General features: G+C 42.9%; 1 protein-coding gene across 1 annotated transcript in view; it reads right to left on the bottom strand.

Annotated features, from left to right (window-relative positions):
* Positions 1-885: 885 nt before the first annotated feature.
* Positions 886-12,503, bottom strand: part of LOC111222606 (nuclear receptor subfamily 2 group F member 5) — a 23,935-nt gene continuing 12,317 nt past the window's right edge. The window contains exons 2-4 of the mRNA XM_022746397.1: positions 11,221-11,501; positions 9,097-9,343; positions 886-3,101 (exon numbers count right to left, since the gene is read on the bottom strand). Coding sequence (XP_022602118.1) covers positions 2,782-3,101; positions 9,097-9,343; positions 11,221-11,501 — 848 coding nt within the window. The 3' untranslated portion in view covers positions 886-2,781. The remainder of the gene's footprint in view (positions 3,102-9,096; positions 9,344-11,220; positions 11,502-12,503) is intronic.

Below are 12,503 nucleotides of genomic sequence, written 5' to 3'. Positions count from 1 at the left end.
AATACTCAGATAGGCTATGACATTTAAACCATGATTGATTAGTATTAAAGGACCATAACATTCCCAACACCATTACACCACCATCACTAACCTGGACTGTTGACACAAGGCAGGTTTGTTGACTGGCTTCATGCTGTTGATGCCAGATTCTGACTCTACCATCTGCAGACTCAGAAGAAATCCAGATTCATCAGTCCAGGCTACGTTTTTTCAGTCTCCAACTGTCTGGTTTTGGTGAGCCTGTGCCCACTGCAGCCTCAGATTTCTGTTCTTGGCTGGCAGCCTGATAGCTCTTTTTGTCAGCTCCAACTGGTCTGGCCATTCCCCTTTGAGCGCTCTCATCAGCAAGGTGTCTCCATCCATGGTTTTTGTTTTTGGCTCAATCCTAGAGAAAGTTGTGTGTGAAAATCGCAGGAGATCAGCAGTTTGAGAAATACCCAAACCAGCCTGTCTGTCACCAACAATCACAGTTGTGTTTGCTGTGAACATTAACTGCAGTTCCTGACCTCTGTCTATTTACATAACACGTCTACAATTTAAGCATATATAGATTCATATGCAGATTTGTATGGGCTAGACACATATGTCAATGTATGAAATTCCAGTTCCAATTTCTAATGGGTTATATATATTCTTTTTTACATACAGTATGTTTTTATTTGATATGTACATATATTTATATATGGAAATTTTATGTATGTACATATATTACATTTACATAGTTTTGCAACAACTGCGTGAATGATAAAAAAATAATAAGAATAGTTAGTGCTAGATCATGGTTATGAAAACTGAAGCACTTAATCACAATTACAGGAACATATCTACTGTATGCACCGACTTGAGTTCTAAATTTACAGCAGGAAAACACATCAGAAAACTTACTGTGAACAACAGAATTTTATTTCAGTTAATGGATAATCCATATTTTCAAACAAAAGTAGAGGGGCTAAAAACAAACTCATATTCTGTGAATTCATTTATCAACAGACAGCTTCCTAAGGTCCCAGATGACTTGACATTGATAGCACAGTGCCATGTTGGAAATGTGAGACAGGTTGTCAAAACAAACTCGCTTGCACCAACGGGAAGAAAAAAAAAAAACAACTTCAAATAGTCCTAAGCTAGGTCACAGTCATAAGTCCAACTGGGATAATATTGTAACATAGACTGAGGTTTTCAGAGGTTAGTGATACATTTCTCTACAGTATCGGTACGATAAGCTCAAATGACATGAGTCGAGGGGGTTTTCCCTATATGACAACATCATCAGGAAGTGGAAAAGAACTTGCATGAGGTCTAAAAAATGAAAGTGCTAATGATGTTAAAGCAGAACTATCTGTTCTCACAAGTTTTTTTTCTTGATATTATAAGTTGATGCATTAAAAAAATGTTTTGCATCGCTTTTCTGTGACTTTATGTGCACATTTTTTCATTTTTTCATCATATGAGTTCATTTCCTCTCCTGACAGGACATAATACCTGTTATAACAGGTAACGAGAGATTATGGCACAGTCATAAGATAAATGTTCAGTGACAAAATCTTTGTTCTAAGGCAAGTACAGCTAGTTTTGTAAAATGCCCCCCACCCCAGTCCAAAAGGTCCAATATTAACAATCATGACTGAAAAACAACGATGAGTTGTGTCGCTCCTGTGATAACATCATGTAAGGAGTTAGAATTAGAATTTTGGGCTTTTTGAATAAGTAAAAAGCTAGATCGGTCAAATGATGGACGGGCAGCAAGAATCTACCAGTGCTGTGATTTTACAGGAGTGAATAAGTGTAGGTTCTGACTATAAAGCAAGTGCCTAAGCTTTTATTTGTATTTATCTTTTACAAATTCCTTCTCTCCCCCTGAGACCCAAAAAAAGTATATAGTCAAATTATAGACAAACCAAACATTAAAATTTCATCACCAACACTACCGCAAAAATAATCTTAACTATATGCGTTTCTCAGCTTTGGCACAGGCTGCTGATAAGTGTAAATTTAGCTGGGTTCATCTTTTTTGTACTTGTACTGATATTGGCATGACTATCTGTCTGTCTGTCTGTCTGTCTACCCACCCTTTGAACCTGAGCTTTTCCCATTGAACCCTAATATGCTATAGATGCCTATGAATCAACGATATACTGTACATATGGACACAATCATGAGTTTTCTCTCCATATAAACAGTGCTAATACAAACACACACAATAAAACGTCCTCTGCAAAAGTCCAAGACATTTTGGCATTTGTCTTTTTTTTTAATGGCTTCTGGTTTTGTTTTCAAAAATTGGTAAATATACATCAGGCCTTGTGCTCTTGGTTGTAGAGTCCCATTGGCAAAGCCCTTATTCAGTATTCGCCATACTGGGATGCTTGTATACAGCCTCTTTAAGTGTAGGAACAGCACCAACGATAGAGCAAATGTTTTGTCTTTTGCTGCCCCTGTTTGCTCGGGGTTTGAGACTGACATCTGAAGTGAGTCCAACAGACCTGCTGGTGAACTGTGCAATAACCCGTTCTACCAACCTGTCCATCTCATGCCACATCTCAAATGTAGACTACACCATCAAGTCAGGGACTGCAGCGGGGCCACCAAGTTTCTGCAATGGCCGCGGTGAATGATTGGCTGGCTTGTGTAACCGGGACAGTAACAGATTGTACCGTCAGTGCGGATTTTTGTGCGGAATGGCAAGGAAGATGCTTCCTCTGGGAAAGCTGAGAAGTTGAATGCAGAGAATGAAGAGAAGTAAAGATGGATGGATAAGTGTATTCAGATAGATGTTTCTCCTCATGGCCCGTTCTCATTGTAGTGGAGGGAGATGGGCCGCTCGCGCTGCACGGTGGGCATGTAGGGCCAGTTGTAGCTGGAGCCCGAGAGCAGCATGTCACGGAGCAGTGTCTCGATGGGTGTCTTGCCTACCAGGCGCACGAAAAACAGCTGCTCGATGACCGGAGAGGAGACGATGCGCAGGGACGGCAGGCGGAGGAGGAGGCGTCCAAATCGGTTTGGCTGGCTGGGGTACTGGTTCCTCACGTACTCCTCCAGGGCGCACTGAGACTTCTCCTGGATGCTCTCCACATGGGCGACGTCTGACAGGCCCATCGCATCTAGAAGGGAGGAAGAGAGATAAAGATTTATAGTTTATCAGTTGATCAAACAAAATCCTCTTTATGTTGTCTGAACGAACCCTTCAACAAAGTAAACGGAATCGCAAAAATATGAGCACCAACCAGTTTCTTCATAAAAAGTGGAGATGCCAGTGATGGGAAGGAGACTGAATCCTACTGGGACCAGAGTGCACAACACGTCTTTTGAGAACGTTTCTATGTCAAATTAGTTGATCATGGTGCTTTAAATTCCTGCCTGACCAAGAGGCTTGTCGGATTACACAAACCCTAACTAATCGTAGTTTGTGGTCTTTCACGATCTCTATGACTGTGCAAAAGTGATCAGTCACAGGAGGCCGGACACACAGATTTGCAGAATGGGGAATGTCAACAACCAAGGGATACTGAGCGTATAATAGTGGAGGTTGTCAAACTTGGCAAGAGAGGGCAAAAAGTCGGCCTTGTCAAGCCTCCTAGGCACAGGATGAGTTAACGTATACCCTTTTTACACCACATTTTACACTGCCAGCCGAGTTTAGCTGAGAGGAAACACACAAGTGAAGGGACCAATGACACCACATGCAGTTACAGAGCACACACACACACACACACACACACACACACGCAGGGGAGAAAGAGTGAGCTGCTAGCCGCCGTGCGGACTGGTTAAAATGGATCCATAGCATCTCATCCCGGGGTTGGTGCTCCTTCAGAGCCTCCGTGTGGGACGGGTTTAGATCAGTGATTGTGTGTTTTTTGTGCAGTGTAGCTGCAGTGTAGCTGCTGTAACAGCTCTGTGCTGGGCAGGTGTCCATTTACAGTGTTTGTGCTCTGAAAGACGTCACAGCTCAGAGAAGGGGAGAAAATTAGCATGTTCACCCGGGTGTTGTGTTTACATCAATGCCAATCGGAGCCGATTAATACCCGTGTCTACTGCAGTCATTTGACTGGGGTGTGAATGTTGATTATTCTCTTTTCCATTGCAAACAAAAGCCTGATGTTAGCGAGTCTTAGCAGGTTTTTTGAGCAGTGGAAAAGGGGCTATACTGCGTAGGACAAAAGATAAAATGTCCTGTTGGGATGTTCAATAACTGAGGCTTGGATTTTTTAAGAGATTCAGTCCAATACAAGATATTCTGCTCTTTAAATGTGGGTGGCTCAATGTAAAGTCTTGAGCTGATGTCCTGTACATTAAATCTAATGAAGGTGACTGAGAGAGATGGATGGGATGGATGACACACAGAGGGCTAATAAAATGTAATGAAGAGCCGACTGTTTTTTTTTTCTCCTCACAAATTCCTCAAGTCAGAGAAATCTCGCTTAGACTTGAGGAAATGGAGGTTGTCACTGCAGAGATACGTATCCACTACACCCCTGTGGTCTGTGTTCACGGCACACTACAGCCTTCCCTCTTTCCCTCAGCTGGAGGTCATGTTCTGCCTTCCACCTCCTCACACCTCCCCTCCCGCCGGCCCCCGCCTTGGCAAGAGTCTCGCACAAACGAGAGAGTGTGTAACACTGTGCGCGATACTTTTCACACCCTCTGTGTGCAGGAGGAGTGCACAGGGGATTTAGCAAAGGAGGTCAGAGATGTGTGAACTCAAAACAAAGACACATTTTACTGTACTCTGCCACATACTGTACATTCAGTGGAAGTGCTCTTTGACTCTGCCCCCTGAGTGAACCCTCATTTGGAAGACAGGTTTTTCGATGAGGGCAATTTCTTCTCAAGCTCGTTCTCTTAGTCTAAAAGCGCTGGCCCGTAAGTTTTAGCCTGTCATCTTGCATCGTAGGTCCCCTTTGTCATCTCGCACTTTGATCTGTCCCTTGCGTAAACCCTGCCATGCTGGGTTCCCGACAACAAAAAAATTTAATTTACCTCATATTTTAATCGAGCGTGTCAACCCCTCCCCACCCCAGCGGCCACTATTCTCATCATTCTGGGTGAATAATTGCCCCCGCTTCGGCTGTATTCCCCTCCGCTCGGTGAGCAGCTCGGACTGTTTTTTTGTCCCGCCGCCATTTTTGGTCCTGCGTGACAAGGCGGTCACTGCCTGGTTAGGATTAGCAAAGCTGTCCGTGCGACTGAAACCACTTCGCGTGCCGAAGCGACAGCTCTCTGGGTGCCCTTCCACGCCAAGTGCCGTGTTCTTTTGTCTGATCCTTGGGCACACACCGGGTCAGTGGGGGTGAGGGATCAGGGTGGCAGGACTGAGATGCCCATTCTCTGATGTGGCTTGATGGGACTGGGCTTCACAGGGGGAGTGGAGGGAGGGGACTCAGAGGGAGGTGAGAGACGATTGGTGATTGTCTGAGCTTGTTAGCTCATCCCACCAGGTCAGCAGGAGTCAGGTTTATTAACGGGTCTGTCTTATTGTATGCGTGTGTGTGTGTGCGCATGTCTGCCTCCGTTACATTCAAATTTCTGTTAATATCTGCACGTTTCACTAAGTGCATTGTCTTCTGGAGTCTCTTGGCAAGACATGCGGTTTCTTTTTTTGTTGCAACGAGTCTACATATGGGTACATCTGCCCGCATACAGGGAAGTCACATGGGATGCTCAGGGCTACAGGGGTTATGTAGGTCATGGTCGAGGCTGTGGCGAATCCTCTGTCTCACTGAAACCCACCATACATAATTCAGCTCCCATGGTGGGGGCGTAGGGCCCGGGGCTTGGGCTGGGCTTGGGGCTGGGTTTGGGGAGCTTAGAGAGGAGGGGTGGATGACTGGTTTCAATAATAGATGGGATCATGAAGGAGAGATGGCTGATGAAAGCAGGGAAGAGAAAGGAGAGGTGGATCCGCAGCCACCCACATGCATTGGAGGAGAGATGCTAGGTATACGCAGAGTGAATCTGACAAGCCATGCAAGGGAGAAAAGAGGGAAAATACAATAAAAAAACACGGACAAGAGACATCTCTGTGTTGGCTTCTTCACCATCCGATTCCCCCTGGGTCACAAAGCATGATCTCTCAGTGAAGTATCACAGATGTGACAGTATTTTGGCTGGCACTGGAGCCCAGTGACTGTTGGGATAAACCTCAACAGGGTTTGTGTATAAGCAGTATCACAACAATGCCTATCTCATGGGTTTCCTTAAACCATTATGTTTTGATTTAATCTTGTCTGTAGCTCAGTGGGGACAACATAATGCAACACGGTGAGGGTGTCAGGCTCAAGTGCCCCGTGTTTTTTTAAACAGCTTTGGATACAAATGACATGGCTTTGCTAGCATAACAGCATTTCTTTGTCATACGTCCTACTAGCTGTAATATACCGAGACAAGACAATGAGTTAATAAAGGTAAAAAAATATAAGATTACAAGATAAATATCATAAGGAGGAAATTTTAGCAGATCGTGGCTGCTGTCCTCCTTTTGATTGAGTATAATAAAGATAATGGCTCATGTGTGTATCTATTAAAAGAATGCATGTCTCTATCTAAACTAGTTTCCATGTGTAATGTAAATATAAATGTAAATGTAAAATACTTGTCCGTAAGTCTTTCCCACCAAACTTTGTAAAATATTAACCACAGAAACTCAGTAAAATACAGGGCAATCAAAGATAAAAGTAAAAGGTAAACACTCCAGGTAAAAGCTTACTGTTAAATGAGGCACAAGCAGCTACTCACAGGGTCAATAGCTGCCTTTTACAATATGAGAGAGCGATCAAATTACAGTCAAATTCATGGAGGGCAGAGACCATGACTGAGTAGCGGGAGGACTGTAGCAGCAGCATTTACATATGGAGCCAATGAGACAATATCTGCTGCAGCATTAGAGGTCACATCTCGGTCAGGCTCAGTGGAGGTGAGGAGGTTGTGGGTTAAGAACAGTTGAAGTGTGTGTGTGTGTGTGTGTGTGTGTGTGTGAGCTCAAACTGAATTTCAACACAGCAGAGAGAAGAAATTATTCTTGGGGCTAAAGGCATTAGAGTAACTTCTTTTTCTGTGGTTAAATGATCAAGTACATTTACAGTCATGGACGGGAATTTCTCCGCCGCTCTGTTAGTCTGACAGTAGTCGAGCCTTTCAGGACAAACAAAAGGGAAAGCTCACATCAACATCCATCATCATCTGTCTGTTACATGATGGATGCTTTTTTACCCGGACAGGAATGTTCATCACGTGAATCACTGATGGAGTTTCATTTCATTCATTTTCATTTTGGCATTGAAGCTTTAATAAACAACAATCATGTGTGTGAGGGACGCTCCCCTCCTCTTGTCACAGCAGAGCCTCTAAAAAAGAGTTGAATCATGAATTTTATTAGATGCAGATTTCTGCTGCCTATTTTATAATGTCCACTATGCATAAGCATAGAATTACAAGCCACTAAGTTGCTGCATGTAAAGCATTTTGCTGGACATCCATTCAGTTGAATGTGTTTTCTGGGTCATTGAAGTGGTTTTATTTATTTATTTATTTATTTATTCATGAGCAAAGGAGACGATTATGGACTGATACATTTTTAGTGCTTTTATTAAGAGGATGCAACTTGCGCATTTTAATCTCTTTGCATTTCACTATGTGCTGCTGCTGCCTTTACGTTCATCTGATGGCATTCAGTTAAAGCTAGTGTCACATTCAAAGTGTTATGAAAATGTTTCTATGTCTGACCTAGTAAAAGTGACTGGGGTGTTAATTAAGACATGAGACTGACATGTAAAATTATATACATGTTATTAACGTAACAAGAAAGTCTCAGAAAGTGGCCTTGAAATGCAACATATTAAATAAAAGTTTGCTTGTTTGTTTGTTTGTTTGTTTTTATGAATTAGCTTTGAGCATAAATTTAAAAACAAAATGTATATTAACAGCTGACTGGATGCATGGGAGTATTTTCATGTTTGCTAGCAACAGCAACACCTTTGCCTGACAAGGCAACAGCAGCATAAGGCAATAATTTATAGTTCTTAATGTCTACACTAGTAGTATATTGTTTCTGTACAACAGAGACAATAATGCTAATAATAACAAACAAGCCAAATGACATGGATGTACATGTATTATTTATGATTCACTGGTTGTTGTTGTCCCTAGTGAAAAAGGAATGTATCTGCGTAACCTTCCTGTTGGTCATTTCTCTAATTCAGCTGAAGCTGTTTACATGTGCTTTGATAGCCTGCGACTAAGTGTCCGTGTTGACGTGAATAAACCAGTTAACAGAATGTTCCCGTGCCAGCGGAAGTCAGCTCACTGCTAATTCCTCCCTTTCCACCTGAGCAATAGTAAATTTGCTGACGTTTTTGTTGACATCAGAATCTTCCCATAATCCTCTTTGGGTCTAAGTTCGTGTAGAGGGAAAAAAACAAGTGAAAGCATTGACCTACTCTTGGTCTACTATAGGCCTAATCTACCTCCTGTTTTCTTCTCTAGTCACAGTGAGGACCTGGACCTATACTTGTGGACTATTTATGAAATCTTGTATTTCATTTATTTTATCAATTTCTTTTGGTATGTTTTCCCTGCAACATCGAATGCACCCTCAGCCCCTCAGCCATCTGGCAGGATTTTTCTTTGAATTTCCTCTCCTGAGGTTTGTCCTGTTGTTCCCTCAGAGCTCACGTTTTTCCTGTTTGTCTTGGGCTCAATTAGGAACTGTTACTCATGTGAGATTGTAGGTTATTATTATATTGTGACATTAAACTTGACATGACTTCTGTCAATCCATAAGACATTTACATGAGTACACATGAAAACGTTGCCATTGTCTCTAGACAGAGGACAATATTTTCACTTTAGTAGAGCCATGATCTGACTGCTTTGGTTTAAAAGAAGACAAATGAGGTATGAGTATCCTTACATATAATATCCGAACTTCTACTACAATGGATTTCTAATCATGTTTGAACTTTTGATTGCCCACCTACATCCACCCACAGTTACAGCCTGTTTCAAAGTCACATTACAGACCCAAAATCCCACTGAAATGTCATGCATTCCCTGTGACTCTCCTCTGTTTCCGCGTACACGTGCTTCATTCAAACTCACCGGATGTGAAGAGCACGATGGACTTGAGGCAGGAATATTCAGCCGTGTCGACCTGCAGGGCCTTCAGCTTCTCCACCTGCTCTTGGAAGACGCGGATGTGGTCCATGAAGGCCACCACACGCTCTGCTGACATAGGCGAGGCGTGCAGGCCGGCCGCTGCAAGCAGAGGGGCCACGTGAAGCGGCATGGAGCACTGGGCTGCATTGAGGACGAAGAGCTCGCTCCATGACATGCGCAGCAGTGCCACCTACAATAAAGGTAATATAGAGTTGTTATTACAGGAAGGAAATTTTACTCCTTCTCGTCTGTCGGCAGGATATCTCAAAAACATAAATTCGGATTTGGATTTGAGATTTCTATTATGAGGCAATTATTAATTTTCAATCATAAATACAAAACTAATGGAGACAATTCAAATACTAAAGGTGTGTTTACAAGGTCAAATCAATTTCACTTAAAATGTATGTAATAAGAGTTTTGTTTGAAAATGTTACAGCACACTACAGAACCGTTCAGCACTGGCAGAGGTTTGCACTCTTCAAGTGCACCTTGCATTAACAGGAGCCAAACTCCAATTAGATAGCAACACAAGATGCACTTAACATCCAATAATACAAACCACCTTTGGCGATAGTCAGTATTTGGTCACCGTATCAAGGAAGACGAGTCAAACAAGTGAATATTTTACAGCTAAACTGGGTTATGATGAGTTTAATGCCAATCAGCATTGTTTGTGTTCAGTAAGAAAAGTTACACAGTCAGCACTTTGATACATGGAATGAGTTTTAAAAGCAGAGAAAGAAGCTTCAAAGTCTTTACAATTACATATTACAAATCACAGGTAAAAAAGAAAAAGGAAAAGCAAAATGATTTAATGTGCCAAGCAGCTCAACTGTTCCAAATCATGACTTTTATATGAGGAACAGCAGTCACAAGTTGAAACAGGAACATGGATATATATACACAGGGTGTTGACATGTACTGCAATTTGGCATGCAACCTTATGTGACCCACCTTTGTAGCAACATTTCTAATGACGGTTAGCTAAGTATTCCTTTTTGAAGCATTCACATTACTTTGTTTGCCCCGGGTAATCTCGCTACATACTGTACGATTTTACACACAGTCAAGTTACAAGACACTTGAAAACAAAAGTGTTTTTTTTTTTTCTTTTTTTTTAGAAATCATAGAACCACTGGTACAATACTGAAGCAGAGAGAGGACAGATATATTCAGCATGTCCATGTGAGATTAATGATATAGTAATGATATGGTGCAACTATAGCGTGACATATTTGTGATGACTATGTCCGCCCAAGGTGCATGTGAATATTTATAGGTCAGGCAGTTACTCTGTGCCAAGACCATACAGCTGGTGTAAATCTGCATGTGCAGGATTGATGTCATGTCTGTCCATATTGAATGTCACAAGTGTCTGTTTCTGCCTTCAGTGAATAATAACAGAGCTGATTTCCTTTTATATGCCACTGAGTGACAGTCAACAAAAGACTTCATTTGTTTATAGGTTTATCTTCTTTTTGTAAAGTGTGAGCGGGGCTCAGAAAGATGTGTTTTTTCATTGGGATGCAAATTTCTTTTGGTTTTGATTCATCAGAAAAGTGGAATCTAACTCCTTTTTTGGCTTTAAGTCATGCTTCATTAAAGGAAGAGTTCAACATTTTAGGAAATATGAAGATTGATACCACTCTCATATCTGTATGGTATATAATATGACGCCAAAACCAGCAACCATTTAGCTTAGCTTAGCTTAGCATAAAGACTGGAAACGAAGGGAAACAGCTAGCCTGGTTCTGTTTCCGATAATAGCCAGGTGCAGTGTGTTCCTGGAGTCTTGTCACTATGAGGTTTTCCCTCACATAAACTCCTCCTGTCTGCTGTGGATTGGATCATTTTGGACAGAGCCAGGTTAGCTGTTTCCCCTGTCTTTATGCTCAGCTAAAAAGCTGCTAGCTGTAGCTTCATGAGCTTGCTTCAATCTTCTCATCTAACTCTCAGCAAGAAAGAAAACAAGTCTATTTCTCAATATGTCAGATTATTCCTTTAAGGTTGGCGTTTACAAGAAAATATTCAACCAGCAGTCAGGCACCAAAGTAGTCGACTCACCTGATCCATGAGCTGCAGGTCAGGGAAGAAGGGGATGTTCTTGGCCCATTCTACAGCACTGAACAGCAGCCTGGCCGCCAGTTCACAGATGTTCTCGATGCCCATCAGATTATTTCCCTGCATGCACTGGGCCCCGTAGCGAGATGTTGGGTAGGGCTCTGCACGCAGCAGCAGAGAGATGAAGCCGGATAGGTAGGGTTGGCCGTTGTATGGGTCGGTGCCATTGGTCAGGTACTGTCCCGGGCTGCTCTGGGAGTTTGATGTGCGCCCTCTTTGTACAGCTGAAGACAAGACAAAAGGAAATTAGAGTTCAGATGCGTAAATCTGGACTTTTAATTCATGATAATGTGAACTTGTTTCTGTCTTTTCTTTCTTTGCATAAGTCTTCATTTCAGTCTGGCCCACAACTTTGAACAGAAAGTGAATATCTGCCATGAGGATCTTATTACACTTTTATGATTTAGGGGGCCTGCTGTAACAGTATGTGATACACCTAAACCTGGTTTACATCCAAATGGCTCTTATACAGCCTGCATGGAAAGTGAAGTGAAACTTAAAAGCCTGCAGGAGAAACGGAGGGGAGGGGAGACGAAGACAGAAAAGAAAGAAGCAAATTGGGCGTGTCAAATGTGTTGGCTGGGTGGGTGGGGGTGGGGGGTGGCGTGGGGGCTGAAGAATGGGGTCGAAGGGGCGAAAAGTGTAGAAACGGGAACATTTCTCTGACTCCTAAATATGTCGGCGCTCGTCTTTTCAGTGAAGCGGTGGAAAGTGGCCAAGCCGAGGCCATTCTGCACTGCTGCTGTGCATCAGTGAGTAATGACGAGCAGCAGCTGGTAAAGATATAACACTTCTTCACACCTACATATGTTATGCACCCGCATATGTATACACACATACACACACCACACATGAATACGTACGGTCACACCCCCCCACTCCCCACCTCCCTCCCTCTACTGGCAAATGGCTCAGCCTGAGGCAAAAGGAGCATGCAGAGGCCAAGCTCTTGTACATACACACACACACACACACACACACACACACACACACACACACACACACACACACAAATGCCCAAACCCCCCCGTGTGGAGCGATGATGATGCGGCGAGTGCTCAAAGGCCCATTTGGAAAACACCTGTTCAGTCATCCCCACTGTCTGACTAATAACTCCATCTACTGTTACACAGAGCGGGTGAGAAAGTGGAGAGAGAGGGAATGAAAATGCGGGGGGGCGGGGGGGCGGGGGGGGGGGGGCCATGGGGGGGAAAAAAAATGGGGAA

This window comes from Seriola dumerili, unplaced genomic scaffold, assembly GCF_002260705.1.
Source record: "Seriola dumerili isolate Sdu_G_001 unplaced genomic scaffold, Sdu_1.0 BDQW01000104.1, whole genome shotgun sequence".
NCBI lineage: Eukaryota > Metazoa > Chordata > Actinopteri > Carangiformes > Carangidae > Seriola > Seriola dumerili.
The sequence above is the reverse complement of the archived record's forward strand: the minus strand, read 5'-3'. Positions and strand labels throughout refer to the sequence as shown.